We start from the raw sequence: 21,667 nt of genomic DNA, 5'->3' as shown, positions 1-21,667 counted from the left end.
AACCAAAATGACTATTTATGCATTCATCTTCGATTCACGTGATTTTCATCGTACGGCATGATATCTCATGGTTATGAGCGATTATCAGGCATACATCGGATCATGCTTATATGATTACCGTCAACACTACTGATCTCATAATTTCCTTAGAAAAATAAAATGAAAAATTAAGATAAAATATTAACTTATTCATTTGAAATTGATCATCATGATCATCATATAGTCCTACACGATCAACATTGGCCCACACGACAATCATTGATCTGCATGATCAGCTTCGTTCGCATGATCCTTCATATCACATGTTAACAGATAATCAGCATGGTCGACATTGATCAACATATGGGTATTTTTCATTGACCTACATGATCACCATTGGTTCACATGACCCTTACTATCCAACGTCATCACAGATTATCAATATGGTCGACATTGGTCAGCATATGAGTACTATCATTGATCTACCTGACCGTCATTGATCCTCATAATCACTCCCATTGAACATGAACTTCTGCTCCACACTGTACATGATTCATGACCGTCCTGCTCGTTCAGCCTCGCTGTTGAATTCCTGTAACGCAAACTGTGATTTCACGAGTGAGCAATACGCACCTCTCATGCACCTCAGTATCTGATTTATTCATTGTGTTATAGACTCACTATATTAACCAATTCATAATTAATTTTTTTTGTTCAATAAAGAAAATTGTTCAGTTTATTCTAAAGATTTACACTTTTTAGTGAAGGGATATTTGGGGTTTCAGATTTAAAATTTAATTTTTTATCAACCGCATTTTAGGTTACGGAAATTTGAAGGGTTCTTGAATTTGGTTAAGGAAATTTTTGTTCCTGAGGGGTTCTGAGGGGATGAGGCTATATCCCATGTTATAGTCTTGTATATCCGAAGCTATGCATCCGGGCTGCGCTCAGAAAAATGAACGGATTATTGTGTCCAATTAGTGACATACTTTTTCACCACATCAGGAGCAGAGAATGGATGTAACACCGAAAGCCTTCTACCGGGATACGGGATAAATTGGTTCAGGATGACACACGCAAGAATAAAAAGTGCATCGTTTTTTGGACATAGTCTGGATTATTTCTCAAAAAGGATGGATCGTGTGCTGCCACGGATGATCAAGCTACCCTGCAAGATATTGCCTTTACTCTTCAATAGCGGATGGCAAGCGGCAGCGACAGCATGGACCAGACAGCAGGTTGACGCTTGAATGTCTTTATTGTCCGTAAATTGGGCGTCGCTACGCATGGAACGAGCAGGTTTAGAGATGCGTTAAGGTCGCGTTAGGAACATCAACTCAGCCGAGCGAACCGACCTGGAGGACGTGGGTTCGAAACTCATCTTTAGAGTGTAGCATTTTATGCGCGATGTCTACTGATATGTGTGCAGCGCAAACGAACTATCGTACACCATGCAGCTATCAATATAGTATATCTATATATAGTGATGGGGTGTATATTATTAAGTATATTGGTCATTGCATATAGTATCAATATAGTATATTTCACATGATTTATGATTAGCTTCAACGAAATATCTTAAATTGAGCAGATATCAATATTATTAGCAAATATGGCAAAATTCGGGTTTGGCTGCTGCGGCTGAAACGGATAGCGAAGCATCTCGGGGTGGGAAGGAGAGGTTTGTTTCCATTGTGTTTCATCAAATTGTGTTGATAACAATAAAATCTACGGGAAACGTTCGCATTACGACTTATTTTGAAAATATAATTTTGTCTTATTTCGCTATGCTAATGTTAACTGGAACGTCTCACTTAAATCAGTAGACCAGCTGCAGGCCAAGCAATTGTTGATTGGATGCGATGAGATGAGAGACTTCATGCAATGACTCATTGAATACAAAATATTTCAAAAATTTCATCGAAAATACCAACTAATTTTGAAATCAGAACAGGAAACTGAATCACCGAAATGCATATTTCATTTTGATATTGTTGTTTTCTCTTCGTGTTACAGTGTTCGGCGGGACGACTCGAACTACCTGCAATCAGCGATTGGAAAGTGAAACTACCCTACCGACTTTAGTAACTGACCGAACCTCTTGAACAGTTTCTTCTTGTACAATAGTTAATCCTGTTTATGTGGTTATAGTCCTTCTTCTTGGTTTTGAGCTACCAATACTATGGCTACTTTGAGTCCTAATAAATCACAATACATAGTGTCATAGTCTCAGATGCTCCAGCAAGTCATTCACAATTTAGTCCTCTTTTAAAGTTTGACAGGTTAATATGACAGAGTTGCAACAAATTTGCTCAAACCAGATTCTCCAATTTTCCTTCTAACAATGAAATTTCATGTATCCTAGATACACGCCCAAACAACCACTATATATTCGCGGTACTAGGCTTCAAACACACGCACATCCATAAACAAACAATGGCAAATATATATATACAATAAGATTTTCATTTAAAAAGAGCTTCGCTTTGAGATTTCTTCATGTCTAAAATATCTGACTTTATTCTCGATTCGAAGGTTCGATTGCACCGGATCCTTTCTTTTTCTCCCTCTCACTGCAGTCGTCAATGCCAGCCTTCATTACGGCAATTATAAGGCAAGATGTCATACATGGGGCAAGTGTTTAGCACGGCTCTTGTGTTACTCAAACCTCATTGTTTGTTAGACGTCTTCGGGAGACACACGCGCCAGCAACATGACTGCTCGAGTTCTGGTGAGGAATGCGATAGAACGGATAGATGAATAACATATTTGAGTACATTTATTTTTCCGATAGGTTATTGTTGAAATATCTAAAACGGTAAAACGAGTTTCCGTATTTTTATTCTACTGATTGTTTCCGAGATATGCCTTTGGGAAAATTTAATCCATGCAAGATATAAGTTGATCAATCCTTCAGTTAAAGATCTTCTACTTTGTAGGAAGTATCGGATAAATACGTTAGGAGAACCAAATATTGTTGTACTGCGGAGTAGCGCATTAGAACTCTAAAACTATGCTCAAGTCTTAGTTTTGAGTATACTCGAACAAACTCAATCTATACACAAAACTTCGTTTGAGTAAAAATTTCGTTTTGAGTATAAGATTAATGCCATAATTCATATAAAATATCATCTTTCCTTTTCTCTTCCAGCTTGTGTGTTTGTGCCTGACCGTAATGGCTGTCATGCCATGGCCGTGCACGGCTATGGTGGGCGGCTACGGCTACGGCTACGGCATGCCAATGATGCACATGCACTACCACCGCCACGACCACGGACACGGCCTGTACGGCTACGGCGGCCTTGGCATGGGCTTAGGATACGGCCACGGCTTCGGTTACGGTCACGGCTTAGGCTACGGTCCCGGCATGTTCGGTCTCCACGCCCATTACGGACCATACGACTTCTTGAAGAAATAATTGCGCAGTCCGCCTTGTCTTTTAAAAGACATTTGAACTTATTAAAGCTTCTACTTAGAGTTTCAAATAAAATAGTGTAAGTCAGGTTATAAAACTAAAATAAAGAAAAGCCATTCTTGTGCAAGAGTTAAATGAAATTTTTTATTTGAAATAAAATATTCGGTGTTAATCTCGAAGCACCATTGAGTAGACTACCATCAAAGTACACGAGCTCATCTCGTGCGCTATCATCACAGCATCGGTTTCATCATACAGTGATTGTTCCTGTGATGTAACAAGCGTCAATGATCTTACCAATTGCTCGTGTCAGACAATAACATTTATTAATAATTTCTTCATTATTAAATGTGTGATAAATGCACAAATCTCTAAAATCTGCACTGCTGAGAGTTTAATTTACCCTGAGCCCACTGAAAAATAGTTCTATTTATCATTTGCCTAAGTCGTTATAAATAATTATTATATTTACCTCGAGCTCAATGATTACTATAGTTCTATTTCCCCTGAACTCAATGATTATTAGTTACAATAACCCTTAGCGCACTGAATGCTAGTTATGTTTGAAGAAATCATATAAATCTGGTTTATAGATGAAAGGGTAATGATTAAACTTGATTTATCATAAAACTCATGGATGTTGAGGTTGCTTTACCCAACATTACATTAATGCCACTCATGGTTCCGACGTGCATACAGTAATGCCACTCATGGTCCCGACGTTTAAATAGTCGTTGGGACGCGGTAAATAGTCGTTGGGACGCGGGAAATAGACGTTGGGACGCGGTAAATAGTCGTTGGGACGCGGTAAATAGTCGTGGGGTCGCGGTAAATAGTCTGCGCAAAAATTAAGGCTAGCGGGGGACACATTGCAAACATAGGTTACCATCATTGTTGTACAGCTGCTTATGCACCGCGATATTCATCATAATGTGAACAAATCTTAAAATCTGTACCGTCTTGATATTGTTGTGAGTGCCTTGCATTTTCGCTTTTAATGATTTAACTGGATTGATCATATGATAGAATAGTGAATTGTGCATTAGGTCATTTAATGTGCATTGTTGCTGAGTTCTCATTAGCAAAAATTTTGACGATCACAAGTCTGACTTTTATCAACACCGTTGAACTCTTGTCGGTGTCGCATGGTGATTTAAAATCACCAGAAAAATATGAAGTTTATTGTAAATTTTGTTAACTAAATCAATTCTTAATCAACGCTAATTCAACGTCAACGGAGGGTTGTGATTTTAAAGGGATTTTACCCACGCCCGGCCACTGTTACCCGCGGCTCCGATATAGCGCCGCTGCAGCCACCGCCGCTCAACGCATTAACAGAATTTATCTCGCGCGATAATTGACGTATCCTTCGGTTTATCGAGACGCTCCCATGCAGGGTTAGAACTCGGTTTCTACTACATGTTTCAATGTCATTAGATAACAATGTTCCTACTACTCTCAGTATCAGGTGGTTCCTGATATCTTCTTAGCTAATTAACCGAGGGCGGACAACCGATCACACACTGGCCTTAAGTAATGATTTCCCTCATATCCTAAATAATGAGGTTCTGATAAAATGTATAAGTCTTCAAGAGCTCATAGGAGAAAATAGGAACAGCTTGATTGTAGTTTCTATTTCATAATAATCAGTTATGGAGTTAATTCAAGACGCAAATAGAAAAATATAATTATCACTCTCAATTACGTGCCATCGGGACCCGTCATATCTCCCCTCCCCACCACACAACTAATTTGATCACGTCTTATTACGTATGTCAGCCCTTAGCCGATCCTAATCGATACTTAATGGATCTTAATCAGTCCTTTGCTGATAATAATCAGTCCTTAGCTGATCCTAATCAGTCCTTAGCTGACCCTAATCAGTCCTTAGCTGACCCATATCAATACTTAATGGATCTTAATCAGTCCTTTGCTGATAATAATCATTCCTTAGCTCATCATAATCAGTTCTTAGCTGATCCTAATCAGTCCTTAGCTGATCATAATCGGTTCTTAGCTGATCCTATAATCAGTCCTTAGCTGATCATAATCGGTTCTTAACTGATCATAATCAGCCCTTAGCTGATCCTAATCGGTTCATAGGCTATCCTAATCAGTTCTTAGCTGATCAGCTGATACCTGGTAGATCAGTCCATAACTGATCACCAGAATAATAGTCCATAGCTGATCTGCTGATTCTCAGCATATACTGTAAGTCCCTATGGCCAGTAAATGACCCTCAGACCTGAACGCTTCCATCACACGAGCAGGACAACTTCAGCGCTTTTAGCTAAATTTCTTACACTGGCGAGGACTGCTAATGATAATCCTATGCGTATCGGGGATTGCATCACCGCCTCGCCAGCGTCTCGCGGCGTAGGACTTGAGACGCGGCACGCGATCCTGCGTCTCGCTTCAGGTCGCCGCCCCTGAATCCCCAGTGTTGGAGGCTTCGAAAGTCCGAATAGTTTTGACACTTAAAACTGGCAGAATTTTCAAGGATTTGGGTTATATGCGATTAAAAAGTTTAAATTTTATTATTTACAGGTGTGAAATATTCAGAATGAAAAATGAATTGAGAGTTTTACGTACTTACGCACTTAAAATTTGATGACATTTTAAGACTGTCATCCAAATTAGATGCGTCGTGAGACATCCAATGTACGGTAATATATTTAAATGGATTTAATAGGCCAAATATACAAAGATGTGCACGTTTTTACCTCTATAAACAAGTTGTAAACAATTTTTCACCGGCAACCGTATAAGTATTCGAGTAATAACAATATAAGATCGACCATCTAACAAGGAAAAGTCGTTAGCTGGTGACGCGTTGCTTTAGATGTTTATTTTGAACTCGTAGCAGCCTCAACTCGGATCGAGCCTTGTTCTGTACACGCGGTGATGTGGTAATGCAGCAACCAGCAGCATCAACAGCATGAAACTAAGTAACTCACCGACGACACGTTTATAAGGTAATAAGCCATATTGACAACACGATGCAAAAGTAACTCACCGGAGACAAGTTATATGAGTGACTATTGCCATATTGACAATACGATGCAAAAGTAACTCGCCGGAGACAAGGTATTAAAGTAACTATAGCCATATTGACAACTTTGTGTAAAATTAACTCCCCGGAGACAAGTTATTAAAGTGACTATAGCCGTATTGACTACATGAAGCTAAAGTGACCAAGAGCAGCGCCTTGCCATGTCTGAGGGCGCTTACGAAGAGCCCTAGGTCACCGCACACGAGTCACCCTGCGTAGCAAGGCCGTGACACTGAGGTATAAAAGGAGCCGTCCTTCCCTAGGGTCATCAGTCGCTCCGCGTCCTCCTCCATCTCCGCACGTTCTCTCACTTCTGAGCTGTGCACGTCATGAGGTGTTTTATTCTGGTACGTAAAATTCAGCCATCTTCTTCCCCTGTAGTCATCAGTTATATATGATTCATATTTTATTACATACACATTTAGTTGCTGAATTACTTACATTACAATTTCCATAATGGACTTAATTTCCTGTTAGCTGGGAAATAAGTGAAAGATGATATATATGCTTAGGTTCCGAAGAGCACTTAAAAAATAAAATGAAAGTAATTAAGTCTTTCTTGAAATTGTGACGGAGTCACAATTTATAGTCTAGAATTCAGTTAAAGTTAAAAATTCTAACATAAGTTACTGATAAAAATGAAGTGGGATGGAACTGCCTGTTGATCAGCTAAAAGTTTACGCCATGCGCCAAAAATATGAGATTAAAGAGACAATAGATTTCATCAAGTGGAGAAGGAAATACAAGATCGCGACCCACAGGATTTTCTCTCGGAAGAACAGCAAGATACCGTTCATAATTAGTCTTGTTATTATAATACTTTTGTTTGTCATTATTAGAATTGATTGTTTAGGCGTGCACATTATTCTTCAACTGTAACATCACTGTTCTCTACATTATCGTCTTCAAATGTTTTACAGTCCCAACTATTCTATTTGCAACATTTCAGACCCAAACCATTTTATGGACAACTGTCAAACAAAATATTACGAATACGAAAGAAAAAATTCACATGATAGTAATGATTGGCCCGTTTTTCCACAATTTTAAATTTATTATTTTTATTAATTTTTAACTCGCCTGCAAACAGTTAACGCTGTTGGCAGCCGCTGGCTACGCGGCCGCTGATGCTACGGCCGTGGCCGACGCTGACGCGAAGCCTGACGCTTCATACGGCCATGACCACGGCCACTACGCCTACGGCTACGAGCAAACTTACCCGTCCTACGGCTATCACGGCCACCATCATCACTTCCCTTACTACGGTTACGGACATGGAGGCTTCGGTTACGGAGGAGGGTACGGCCACGGTCATGGAGGCTTTGGTTACGGTCACGGTTACGGCCACGGTGGATACGGTCATGGTCATGGAGGCTTCGCTTACGGTCACGGATACGGCCATGGTGGATACGGTCACGGTGCTCACGCTCACGTGTATGTAAGACGAGCTTACGGTCATTCACATGGCCATCATGGCGGCTACGGCGGCTACGGCGGCTACGGCGGTCACGGTGGTCACGGTCACTAATCACTGCCAGCACTGCATGGCTGAGACGTTACTACGTTGTAGTAGTTACGTTAGCAGACGTTACTCTCATGGTGCTCAACTGTGAAGACAGCATAATGAAGACAATATAGATAACACAACACTAATTTAGTGAATATAGCACAAGCATAATAGAGATAACACGAAATTAGTGAAGATAACACGAACTTAGTGAAGACAACACGAGCTTAGCAAAGATAACACGAACTTTATTGGAGACAACACAAACTTAATGAAGATAACACGAACTTAATGAAGATAACACGAACACAGTGAAGATAACACGAACTTAGTGAAGATAACACGAACTTAATGAATATAACACGAACATAGTGAAGATAACACGAACTTAGTGCAGACAACACGAACTTAGCGAAGATAACACGAAATAGGGAAGATAACATGAACTAAATGAAGATAACACGAACTTAGTGAAGATAACACGAACTTAGTGAAGACAACACGAACTTAGCGAAGATAACACGAACTTAGTGAAGATAACACGAACTTAATGAAGATAACACAAACTTAATGAAGATGACACGAACTTAATGAAGATAACACGAACATAGTGAAGATAACACGAACTTAGTGAAGACAACACGAACTTAGCGAAGATAACACGAACTTAGTGAAGATAACAAGTACTGAGTGAAGATAACACCAACTTATGCAAGATAACACGAACTTAGCCAAGATAACACGAACTTAGCCAAGATAACACGAACTTAGTAAAGATAACACCAACTTAGCCAAGATAACACGAACTTAGCCAAGATAACACGAGCTTAGTGAAGATAACACGAACATAGCGAAGATAACACGAACTTAGTCAATATAGCACAATTTATTAAAGATGACATATGACAGTGAAGATAACAAAAGATAGCAAGGATAACACAACACAATGGAAACTAACCAATATTATGAAGATAACACAACATAATGAACATAGCACAACATAGTGAAGATTCCTCCAGCGTCATAAAGATGACGCTTACCTCATGAAATTTTCACGAAAAAATGTTGAGATATAAAAAATTTGGCTCAAATTATTGACACAACACAAACATTCCAAAAAGAGGAACATCATAAAGATAATATTACCTCAAAAAAAGGAAAAATACGCCCAAATTGTCTTTAAACTCGCCTACTAAGATTCACCATTGCATGTGAAGCTTGCAATCTTGTTTACCAATGCAATAACATGATCATAACACCATAACCATCATACCAAAGATTTATAAATAACAATTATGTCAGCTCTACAAAAACAGCATCAACAATAATGGCAGGAGAAACCTTTTAACAACATTAATAGCACCCAACAACAAACGCTATAAAAATTTCCCTGAAGTGAAAAACAGAACCTTATGCTAAAATGGATAAAATAATGCAAATCATTATTTTTTGCAGCGCAGAAACGTTACAGTACAGACGTGCATTGAGCTTTGATATTAAACGTGTTAACTCATAGCATAAACTTCTAATAATCATGTAGATTTTTTTATGACCTACTCATCCGAATTTAATTTATTTCTGATTTCCGTATTTAATCCATTTGAATTTTGTTGCGCATATAAAAAATATACAAAGTTCCATATTATACACAGAGTGGTGTAGTTGTCATTTGGTCTAGGAATATTAGTCAAGAAACTCTTGAATAAGTGAGAGATATGTTAATAGAAAACACGACCTGTGGAGTAGCGCTGAGTGACTTGGTATATAAGGAACGACTACGACTCGAACGAACGACCTTTAACAGAGAAATAAAAATTTTAAAAGTGTTTATTGTTGTAATTTGTCCGGCTCCTCTTTAATTTTAGATGAAAAAGAACGCAAATTTTTTGCTACTGATGAAAATTAAATGTATTATTTCTGGTGTACTTGAAATATTTCTATAAAGAAAAGAGAAGCGGGTTGTAAAGAGAAGGTAACAGATTAAAAGTCTCCCAATGATTGTGTGTCCGATTTAACTGAATTATTTAGGACGTTTTTCTGAAAAATGCAAACATTGTGTCCTAAAATTGGGAGGAAATTATATAAAAACCGTCGATATTCGAATTTAGATGAATTATTCAAAATTCGTAGCTTCGCTAATGTTCGGATTCGCTGTGATTATTGACCATCTTCCAGAACGTGACGGCAAGTGGTGGCTTGAACAAAATAAAAATTTTAAAAATTTTCACAATCCCGACAATCCTAATGAATAAACTGCTGGATAATTACCAGCTTGAATCTGACTAATTAAAAGAAACTTAACGCAGTTAGCTGATAAAACTTAACCGTAATTCAACTAGCATTTTTAATGCATAAATTAGGAAATTTTTTTGTTGCGAACGCCAGAACACGAATGAGCAAAATTATAATTGAAACTAAAAAAATTTAACTCAGTACTCACTGCAGTGAGTAACAGAGAGCGCATTTTCTCGTCGACGAAAACATGAAGTCACGGACGGACAAATAGACGGACGGACGGACATGACGAGTACAATAAGCCATTTTTTCCGTAAATGAGAATGAAATGCGCTAAAAGAAATACCGCCTAGCAGCATTGTAGTTCTTTTTTTACAAGGGGTTGGAGATTTTAACCGTCATCGAATAAACGAGGAATTTATAAAAATGAAATCATGGTATTGTTATAAATTCTCTTCGAATTCTCTAATTCAATCTACAGCTCGACGATGCGCTCATAAACAATAACAAATACGATCGGAGTTGTTTGAATATGATTAATTCTCTTTGTTCTGGCATGGCAGAAATCATAAGATCAGTTTCTTTTTACGGCGTTCACAGTTGACAATACTTGGTCTACTGACTGTAACTTTATTTAGAGGCCTTAAGATGCGAATAGCTCTTTCAAGTATTATGAGTATTTGCAAACATAAAGCTAGGTGACAAAATCTAAAAATGTTTTTAGTTTGACTGTTTTTGGCGTGCCTTTGATACTAGAACTTGAACTGTTGGTTGTCTGTTGATGTCATCAATGATCATTCCTGTTGAGGAAGGACGATCAACGTCGACATCGTGCAATCTTGTATAAGTTGTTTAAATGTCTTTCTATGCTACGAAGGGTTAATTAATGTTTTTAATATCATATTTAGTGTTTTACGGCCATGATCGTTGTTTGGCTTCCGGGTCGTAAGCATAGCAATAAACCTCATCTCCCTAAATACTCTTGTTTTTAAAATAAAATTCTGGGTCGTTGTCAGCAAATTATTCAAATTCACTGGGAGTCGAAAGATCGTTGCATGCTCATGCACCAGCGTATACGACGTCCAAAATTTCTTTACACACTTTTTAGCGCATTTTCTCATTTATGGAAAAAACGCATTTTCTAACCTAGCTTGTGCTTTATTCCGAGGCATAAAAACTTATTCGCCCAGTCATTCAAATTCGCTTGTTACTTATATACGCCTGCAAATATTTTTGGCGGCTTTTCTGTTTTTGCGTAAGTATGGCACGCTTTGGGCAATATCGACGCGCGTTGCATCTTACCTGTCAACATTCCCGTCAACTCTGCTTGGATTCACTTGACTGCGCTCGGGGCGGATCATCGAATTTTTTCAATTGCTTACTTCCAAAGAAAGAAAACCATCAATGAACCTTGGATCACAGCTTACATAGCGTCTCAGACGCACTATAGAAATAATTGGGATTGAAGTCAGAAATTAGACTTCCCACGTAAATGCAATGTTGAATCAGTCAACCGTTGCTAAAATATGAATGAATTTCCAATTCCTCTTCTGTTAGAATTAATCGTAATTTGTCTGAGGTCACTATGGCAAATATTTAGCCTACACTGCTGAGTTGAATATATAATGGAGATTTAATGACTCAGAAACGAACGGCCTGAAATTATTACAATTACTGCGCAGGAGGAAGATCAGCTAAAATTGTGGAGTTTTGTCGAAATCAAAGTTCATGTACGGCAGTTTCCAATTTTTACCGAATTCAAAACGACTGCACCCACTCACCTTAATTTATTAATTTCATTGGCGGCAGGTATCGATTAATTACATAATTCATAAGCAATTGAGCATCTCATCTAAAATTCGCACATTATGAGATCAGGATAATTTGTTTGAAGTTCAGTGGATATCCAAGATCATGCAATATTATTATTGCACTATTATCGGTTAATCGTTTGATTCAAGAATGACTGACTGGCCAGTGATGAATGACTTCAATCTCTGGCCAGGTTTAAAATAGGAAAATTCTCAAGTTTGAATGAAATTCAAGTTCATTTGCTGCAGTTACCGATTAATTACAATATTTGATACAACTAAAAGGAAGTCATAACGCTTCCAATTCGTTGCTATAGTGACGGCCGCGTGCAATGTTTTGAGTTGCTGCTGACATTTATAATCTGTTAACATCGATTGGCCGAAATAAGATGCGAGGAAATCGAGGCAAAATAAAATATTGATATTTCAGAAGATGCAATTTAATGCACTGTGTCTTTATTTCATTGTTGTGGATTGCTGCGTAGTGTTTTGCTGTGTTGAAACAACAATTAGTGATAGCGGCACTCAAATAGCTACTCTGAAACAGATAAGTAACTGCACTATGTACTTCTTTAATTTTTTAGTTCTTTAGAAACAGGCTAACAGAATAGAATTGTTATGACGTGTGAAACACAATAATGTATCAGGTTGATTCAAACTGAGATAACTATTTCAGAAGAATTGATAAACATTATTATTACATTCCACGCTAAGGTATAAAAGACTAAGTCGCAATGAGCGATTCTGCACTCTTTGTAAAAAAAATTTCAGTCTCCCAGTATGTCGTATTATTAAATTTGTCAAATTAAAAAAACATCTGAAATTAAATAAATAAAATTATTGTCTCTCAGTTTTTCATGCACTCCTTTTTTTGCGTTGTTTGTTGTATCAAGTAACGCAGCAACAATCAAAAACTCGATTTATGCTCTCAAAAATACTCAACGCATTATAACAGAAGATTGCAAATATTTACCTGTTAATACAGTCCATACTGATACGATGTGAATTGACTAATGAACTTCTAACCAAAAAAACTGATATCAACAATTACGCTGTTCATCTCGGTTTTCAAGCGCTGAATTGATAGAACGCTCATCTCATGGTTGAACCTGAACAGCTTGAATGGACTGATGCGTCTTGAACGTGTCGTCGAGGTGGATGGTGTGCCCTTTTTTACCTGTACAGAAACAAAATGAAAATTCAACAATAAAAATTCAAGTGCAACAAACTGTGATGAATAATATCGATACTGGTAAAAGTAGAACTGCAATTCATTTCATTACTTGAGTGATATTATCACCTTCCAAAGAAATGGTTTATAATATATGAGAAACTTTGTAATGTTCAACAGCTAATGTATTTTTAGCAATCATCATTATTTAACATGTTATAGCTATTAGATATTACACTACGTTGTGCATCATCAAACCTGCTTTTTAGTGTACGTGTAATGAATGAGCTAAATGTACACAATGAATTTAGTGTACGTGCTATGAATCATGGTTGAGTTAATTAATTCAACCATGCTATGAATGAGCTAAAAAAGAACTGTAAGCTAGAGATACCATTTTAAATGGTATCCCATCTAAGATATAGTTTTTTACATATTGAAGGAGGAATAGAAAACGATTTATAAAAAGTTTTTTGCCAGAAACTTAACTTCTTAAATATTATGACGAAAAAGCCGTAACTTGTTAATCCGTATTGAGTTAAGTAAATATTCGTACCTATTGTCTAATAAATAGAAAAAGCCTTTCATTTCATTCAAAAAAATCTTCCAAAAAAACACGGCTTGTTTTTCGTTAAGCAAAACACTGAAATTCTTTCAATGTTTCCTCTACTTATTGCTCTACAACCCAGGAACGAAGACAATAATATAATAACAATGATAATTATAAAGTAATATACTAAAAATCAACAATGCTAATAGTAATAACAAAATAATAACAATAATAATAATTGTAATAGTGGTGACTGCGTTAAAATTAATTAGACCGGTTGACCTGTCGCCGATTCCGAACATGGCAGAATTTTTGCAGCCTCTTGAATGTCTCGAACACGCAACTCATTGCTCCAATATCCACTGTGCCTAACCACCCGCCCACCTTGCCAATTTCGACCGTAACCGTCTCAGGAAGCTGGAGTCGAACCCGCAACTTCACTGCTCCAATTTTGGTACTCTTTAACTGTTACCATTGGGCCATCCTGCCACTTGTCACATTAGAACAACGTCCGGAAGAGATAAAGAGAGTATAATATAGTGTTGGACGAACTATGCACTATAGATTTTAATGCTCTTACTAGGTCCATCATAGTTCCTGTATTACTTTAAAAATCGAATTATCGTTCAAATTCTCACTTTTCATGCCGCTTATTATGAATAATAAATTAATAGTCTTGCTTTCTTCGTTTGAGTAATAATAATAATAATAGTAATAATAATATAAATAATAATAATAATAATAATAATAATAGCGTATTCAGCGTTTATTCGGCCGCAGGCCCGTCGCCGATTCTTAACATTGCAGAACATTCACAGCTTGTTGCGGTCTTGAACTCGCAACTCACTGCTACAATTCTGCTGTGCTTAACCGCCCGGCCTCCTCGCCGATTCTGACCAGAAACTGGCGCACAGAGCTGGGATCGAACCCGCACCTCTCTGCTCCAATCCTGATACTATGAACTGTAATCCACTGGGCCACCCTGTAACCACACAATAGGCCTTCATAAATTGCTTTATAGATTTTACGGAGCCGTGACGGTCCATAAAATGTGTTGAAAAATCGGGTTATGAAAAGGCAGGGATCTAATAAATTATTCGAGCTTCATTCAGAACTGAGTATCATTCTATAATTTTATGTGGTAAAGACTAAAGTTTTTTTTTCCTTTGTTTTCTGAACTTAATCGTATCTGAACGTTGGCCTTGCGACGATATACCTTCTTCGAAGTGCGATCTACATAAACAAGCGCATTATCAAACTTATTCCTGTTGAATCAACAACCAATGAAATTATTTAAGATCATTTCACGTCTCGGAGCTAGTCTATACAATTCAATTTTCCACAACCTTCATATAAAAGAACGTTTAAAAACTGTATTTATGTGTGTGCTAATCTCATCTGTCGCATTTTTTTCCGAAAATTTATTTCATTTCTTGGATGAATTTACATTTAATGATAATTTATTTGCAGCCTGCCGTACCTGCCAAGTTGGCCGATTTGTCAGCTCGTGCCTGTTTTGTTCCTACGCAGAGACGTCCTGCATCGGCAGCTGAAGGAAGGTTTAGACTTTAGAGAGACCAAAAACACAGGAAACTTCTGAACAATTCTTCAATTCAGAGACTTTTGTGATGGAACGAGCTTCCTCTCTCGTCAAAATGCTTTTGCGAGGAACTCCTCGAGATTTAGAATTTCCAACTTAATTAAATGTTTTATTTAAATTCTCTTATTCGGACAAGGTCATCATCACCTTGGGCCTTGAAAATAAGTGAATACTTTTTTAAAGACTAATTTATAATTGCGATTCAGTAAAAATACGAAGCCAACGTTAACGGTGGAATAATGAGGTTGAAAAATAGATACATTTCTTATTTAATAAAAAATTTTGGGTTCACGCTGAGTAAGTATCGTTAATTTTACATCATATGAGCTGATATTTGCAGGGTTGTGCATGAAACCGGTTTACATCCGTACCGATTCATAGACATAAGTTATATAAATGGCAGTAAGTACTACATAATATAGTGACCAAATAAGAGGGAATAATTCTTTCAAAAGAGCTGCGTATGTAATAAACAGAGAGATCTGCTGATGTACCTGCTCCGAAAATAGTGGGCGACCGAAACTTGTTAAACCGCCTGTCTGATAACTTTTAATCGAAGACAAAAATCAGAATTGAAGACTTGTGTGGTTTCATAAATTTTCATTACAGAAGAAAAATTATCACTTGATCTCTGCAGCTGAATGAACAAAAAAAAAGTTTTCGAGCATCAAATAATAATGTGATATACTGAAATAGTTCAAGATATCGCGACCTATACCAGCTAAGATGACCGGTCTTCTTAATTGTTCGAGTGTTTTCGTCCCTTGGTGACATAAGAGTCTAGATATGTTGTATCTTGATTTATAAATATATTCTTTATATATAAAGAGGTCACAAATTTCCCGTCTGTATGTGGTACATGATCTCGAGACCGCGGTGTCTAGTTCTCAGCTCTCAAGTCCAGTTACAGGAAAACAGGGGATCACAACTTTCGTTATAAATTTGAAAAGCTTTAAGAAGCCTGCTAACTCAGACATAAATATGCGCAATTTATTTATGTTATATATGCTACTTTTCACAAACGCCTCGCATTTCCCATTTAGTTATCAAGAAAAAAATGAAAATTATTAATTTATCATCTCTTAGCGACTGCTCAGCCTCAATGAAAATCAATCTTTTAAAGCTAATCATGGGTTGATTTAACCAATCATTTATATTAAATTATCGACAAAAGCCAATCATGGCTTTCTTTAGTCAGCGAATAACCACAAAGTTTTGTAATTATCTAACATTTTTTTAACCTCTCCGCCTCAATGTCAAGTTCCCGGTCTACGGTAACTACAATAGGAAATATCCCAATAAATTTCCTTTGATTGTTACATCGTCCTCTGCAACGGAACGCGACACACGCTTGAAAAGTTTCTTGAACGGATTGTGATGACTTGCGTTTTCCATAATGACCTAAAAATGCATTTTAAATTAAATGCCCGCTACTATGCAGGAAGACCTTTAGAAATGGTCTGTGGAGACACGTTACAAGAACTTTAATTTAGATCTTTTGATAGCGACGGATGAGTTTGCTCGCTGCAGATTTCAGGGTTGTCTCTGTTGTTGACATCGAAGATTTTCTTGTCCATATTTTTTCTATTCCTGAGCTCCTCTTTGCTGATCGCAGGATGTCAAGAAGGTTGCATCTTCTCGCCAACACTTTTTTTGCTCAGCATTTTTCGATGGCGTATGTATTTAAGCGACGCAATTGTCGCTTGTCACCAAATGAGCCTCAGCCGTCCACGAAGAAACTTCTTCAGGAGATTGTGAAGGAAGGGGTTACTCTAGGTTTTAAAATTACTTGCTTTTTGCTCCGCTAGCTGGTTTAAATCTGATCTGATAAGAGGCGGGACTTTTGGAGAGAATTTAGGACATATCATAGCAGCTCAAGATGCAACTGTTGTTCCTTGGAACGGTAAGTATATGAGGCCGAGGTCTTTTATTATAGATGTAAGCGATTCATGAGTTTAGATTATTCTGCTAAACCTCACGGAAGATTGTTATCAAAAAATTATTTGCATAAAGTGTTCATCGTAATCATTCTCAAATGGATTATGATTTTGTCCTAAGTCCGTAATTAATGCCTGGCAATCAAAGCTTCAAATGATATAAGCGCAGGTTAAAAAAATGTATTTATTTATTTAATGCCCATCAGTATCAGTTTTTCTTAAGTGGATCATAATAAAATAAATAAGATTAAGTTTTAAGGTAAAATAAATATGAGAATCTAATTTACGAAGGCACAGTTGTGTGACCAACTGTTCTATCGACAAACCTGTTAATCGCCAAATATCTTCCGTTACTGTCGTGATCTCACGCTTAATCTGCACCTGAAGGGATGAAATAACGGATGAATTTCGTCGACAGAATCCAAATAAAAACATTTTATACGCATGTTTTCATTCTGCAAAAAAATGTATAGGACTAATAAATGCTCACAACCGATTTTTCCCAATCACATTTTTTTCTACCCAGTTGCTCATGGTGAGCTTGTCGCTCACTCAAGCTCGGCCTGAGGCCAACCCTAAAGCCGAAGCCAAGCCTGGCCTCCTCAGCGTTGTCGAAAAGTCGACCACGCATCTGCCGAACCACTTTTCAGCTCAGGTTTCTGCCTACAACGTCGATCCATCCGTAGCCTACCCAGATCTATACGGCGCTTATCCTTATCTTTTGAATTTGCCATACCTCAACCGCCTGCCACACCATTCCGTGTTACCCAGATGGGGCGATTTACTTCATGGCAAACCTTATCTCAGGAACTACTTAACTTCAGGCTATGGCGGTCTATCACCGCATCTCCTGTCTTACTCTCTTGCTCCTGATGATGATTTGAGCTGGCTGTTCTTGAATGGGTATCCTTTTGATACTTACGCATTCAACAATTTGTTCAACTTGCATGGTCCTTACGGGTCAACAATCCCTTACTCCAACCCGTTATACTCCGCTTATGGCAGGCTGCACCCGGCCTTACTCAACTCCAACTTGAGCGCTTTGGACCGTTTCAAGCTCAATGCAAAACTCCACGCCGACGATCTCCTATATTCAAGACCAGGTTTGTCGGATAATCCTTCACACTCATCATCGCTGCTTAAAGCTACCGGCATCCACAACACAAATGGGCTCGGCAAGAGTAAGGAAGTCGACTACAAGAAGGATGACCGAGTCCTTTAACTTCCGTTGAAATATATTAGCAGAATCGATGATTGATCGTTGAGCAGAGTTTTGAAAATACACGATTATCGTTAGATTACATTTTTATAAGAAATAGCAAATTTCTGAACGAGATGTTCACAGCTTTAATAAATATAATGAGGTTCTCATTTCTCAAACGTACTTAAAATAATTATACAAGAGATCGAGTACAAATATGCAGATGAATAAACTTTCTGGTTTGGTTAAGGTTGTAATATCATGATCAGGGAGTCAAGCAATAAATGCGCAAACTTTTAAATTAAGTGGTTATGAGCTGAAGTATGATCGCCCTTTAATAAAAGTTACAATTGAAGTCTGTATAAATTTTTTCTTTATCATTGCATAATATCATTATCCAATTCGCATAATAGAAAATAGATGATGCATCATATGCAAAAAATAAAAGTCTTCTTCAGTAGCATGGTTTTATTATTCCCTGGAACAATAATATAAAAATGTTCTACTCAAGTCCTTCGCTATTTAAAATGAAGCAACTGAGTAGCTACGATGCCTTATAAGTCGAGGAGATCATTGAGTTTGGCTATTCATACATGTTTATTTACGGTCGTATTTATGACCAGCCTTCTCGTAAGTGGTGATCTTCTTGACGCCTCCTCCGTATCCGTGATCTACAACGTGGCCGTAACCCTTCTTCACGTAGCTAGCGCCATGTCCGATTCCGTTGAGGCCCAAACCAATTCCGTCATAAGCTCCTCCGATGCCATCGTATCCTAAACCTACTCCATCATAGGCGCCAACTCCACCAAGTCCACCAATTCCCCCAAGACCTCCAATTCCTCCAAAGCCACCAAGACCACCGATTCCACCTAGACCGCCAATTCCTCCAAGACCGCCGATTCCACCTAGACCGCCAACTCCTCCAAGACCACCAAGAGGGCCACCATAACCTAGACCTCCGATACCAACACCGTATCCTCCAAGTTCATGTCCGAGGCCAATTCCCCCACCAAGGCCATATCCTCCACCAAGGCCGATTCCTCCGCCAAGTCCGAGACCACCGCCAAGGCCACCAGCATGGACGCCTTCATAACCGTATCCACCGTAGCCGAGAGGAGTCACAGCCGTCTTGGCGTACCCGGCCTGGTATACGGGTGCGTCGTAGCCGAGACCACCGTATGCGAGAGCTCCTCCATAGCCCTGCTGCTGCACGATTTGTTTGGAGCCAAGCCCGGGGATGTAGCTCTTCAGGACGGTCTTGTGGAGACCAGGAGCGACAATCGAAGCCTTGGCGAAGCCTGGAGCGTGTGCGTAGGTGGCACCGAATTGAGGACCTCCTTCCTTCTTGGCGTCAGCGTCAGCTCGGACTACCGCCACTGCAGCGAGGAATATCGCCTGTACACAGAGGATTATTGATCTCATTGATGAATAAAATACAAAATAAAGAAAGGCAAGGCCAACTTCAAAATGTAACCGGAGCCAAATTTTGCTATGTGAATAACATAGACTTTCATTTCCTTAAAAAAACCATAAACCATGCACGGTCAAAACTTTGTGTAAATTGTTTCTTGATGATTAATTTAAGAATAAGTCTTAGAGTTCTGTGTATGCTGATGGTAATTCTAGTGAAGGTCGTAAGTCACGAGTAGCTATGACGACTGCTAATGAATCTGCTGAGAAAGAGTTCACGACACTTATGCAGCGAGTTGAATATATTACACAACAGTTGGCCTGCGCCAGCCTCAACCGCACAAAATTAGGACGTCACTGATTTATATAAAGTGATCAAGATCTAAATCACTGAAATTTATGAAAACATTTCACATTTCTTAACATCTGTAAGCTAAACAATTTATCGGTTAATAAAATAGACATCAGAATATTTACATGCGTAGCACCTAATATGACAGTTTCAATAAGGTAGTACCAGCTGGTATTATCTTTGTTGTAATATAAGATTATTCTCGGCTCGTGTATGTGAGTACACATAAGCAAAAGCAAGACGTAACAAAATATGTTCATATTACATTCTTACTCGGAATGCATTGGCGAAGAATTAGTTCGTGAATGATTACAAAAGAAAACACTATAGTAAATACGACGGTATAGTCGAAATAAACAACCATTATTCGTAATATTTCAGGCACGGAGACTCTTTTTTTTAAACCAAATAGCTTAGAAAAAACCAACAGCTCGTTCAAATATCTAATCGCTAATAAGGAAAATAAACCGGTCATTGAGACGAGTGTTTTAGAGTTGAGGCTGTGCTTTAATTGAATTTAGCATGCACTAACTTAACCGGAGCTAATACGTATAGTGCATCCAAACAGCGAATTGGCGATTAATGCTTGAATCCCTGGCGAATTGGTGATTAAGGTTTTTTCTCGAAAATGTGCGCATGAAATTAAAACCAAAATGAAGATAATAAATCAGAACTGATAATAAGTAAGATACGGGTCACTCAAAAAATAGCATAAGCGAGATATTACTGAGAAGTAGAGCCAGTTTTGTAACTTACAAGGAACTTCATGTTGACGAAAGGAGCAAAGTTGGCTAACCGTCGACAAACTTGAGTTGAATGACGCTGGAGGAGTGAGCGACTCCTATATACGGTGGCCGTGCGGCCGGCGCAAGGTCATGTCAAACTACAACAGATTGCAAAGCAAGGCGAAGTGTGACGGAAACTAAGGCGGGGTGTCGGCCATGCGCTTGATAAGGATGTTGCTTGGTTTTCAAGTTAATTTCTCATTAATTGTACTCGCACAGAAAGACCTTAGCTGTGCCTGCATACCATACCAGTCACGCCATGCATGCTGGTACCAGGAAGTGAGTGGTTACTCACCTTGCAGTACGTGCGTACTGTACTGGACAAACGTGTGAAAAATATGAGTATACGAGTACTCATGCGAGTAAATACGGTCCAACGCCTGGCTGCGTCAAACTCGTCAAATTATTCTAGGAATTGTCAACGACAAGTAGAAATTAATTGACTTGTAATCAGCAGGTACTGTCCCGAACCCTGATAAGCCCTGTGTTTATATCACTTGTTACTTCATTAATCATGAGTTAGCATACGTGATTGAGTGGAGAGTGAGGGAACCCTGACCCAGGGATGGGAATATCCCACTGTTATATTTTAAGAATAGCTTCAAAATTACTATGAGTTTCGTCAGTGCCTGAGAATGGCTTGAGAATTTCATTTATAATTA

General features: G+C 38.3%; 4 protein-coding genes across 4 annotated transcripts; 3 read left to right on the top strand and 1 right to left on the bottom strand.

Annotated features, from left to right (window-relative positions):
- The first annotated feature begins 2,646 nt into the window (after window positions 1-2,646).
- On the top strand, window positions 2,647-3,507 carry LOC108682697 (glycine-rich protein). The gene is made up of 2 exons (XM_018171921.2): window positions 2,647-2,710; window positions 3,131-3,507. The coding sequence occupies exons 1-2, from the start codon at window positions 2,693-2,695 to the stop codon at window positions 3,395-3,397; spliced, it is 285 nt and encodes a 94-aa protein (XP_018027410.1). The 5' UTR covers window positions 2,647-2,692; the 3' UTR covers window positions 3,398-3,507.
- A 3,222-nt stretch (window positions 3,508-6,729) lies between these two features.
- Window positions 6,730-8,928, top strand: LOC108682728 (cold and drought-regulated protein CORA). Its single transcript, XM_018171967.2, has 2 exons — window positions 6,730-6,793; window positions 7,537-8,928. Exons 1-2 carry the CDS (start codon window positions 6,776-6,778, stop codon window positions 7,972-7,974), a joined length of 456 nt encoding a protein of 151 aa, XP_018027456.1. The 5' UTR covers window positions 6,730-6,775; the 3' UTR covers window positions 7,975-8,928.
- An 8,012-nt stretch (window positions 8,929-16,940) lies between these two features.
- On the top strand, window positions 16,941-18,916 carry LOC108682720. The gene is made up of 2 exons (XM_018171956.2): window positions 16,941-17,223; window positions 17,784-18,916. Exons 1-2 carry the CDS (start codon window positions 17,200-17,202, stop codon window positions 18,477-18,479), a joined length of 720 nt encoding a protein of 239 aa, XP_018027445.1. The 5' UTR covers window positions 16,941-17,199; the 3' UTR covers window positions 18,480-18,916.
- LOC108682714 (glycine-rich protein 23) lies at window positions 18,912-21,026 on the bottom strand. The gene is made up of 2 exons (XM_018171947.2): window positions 20,977-21,026; window positions 18,912-19,853 (listed from the first exon to the last, which is right to left on the bottom strand). The coding sequence occupies exons 1-2, from the start codon at window positions 20,986-20,988 to the stop codon at window positions 19,056-19,058; spliced, it is 810 nt and encodes a 269-aa protein (XP_018027436.1). The 5' UTR covers window positions 20,989-21,026; the 3' UTR covers window positions 18,912-19,055.
- Between the last annotated feature and the right edge of the window lie 641 nt (window positions 21,027-21,667).

This window comes from Hyalella azteca, unplaced genomic scaffold (assembly GCF_000764305.2).
Source record: "Hyalella azteca isolate HAZT.00-mixed unplaced genomic scaffold, Hazt_2.0.2 contig8436, whole genome shotgun sequence".
In the NCBI taxonomy this organism is placed as follows: domain Eukaryota; kingdom Metazoa; phylum Arthropoda; class Malacostraca; order Amphipoda; family Hyalellidae; genus Hyalella; species Hyalella azteca.
This window is presented reverse-complemented; position numbering and strand designations above follow the sequence as displayed.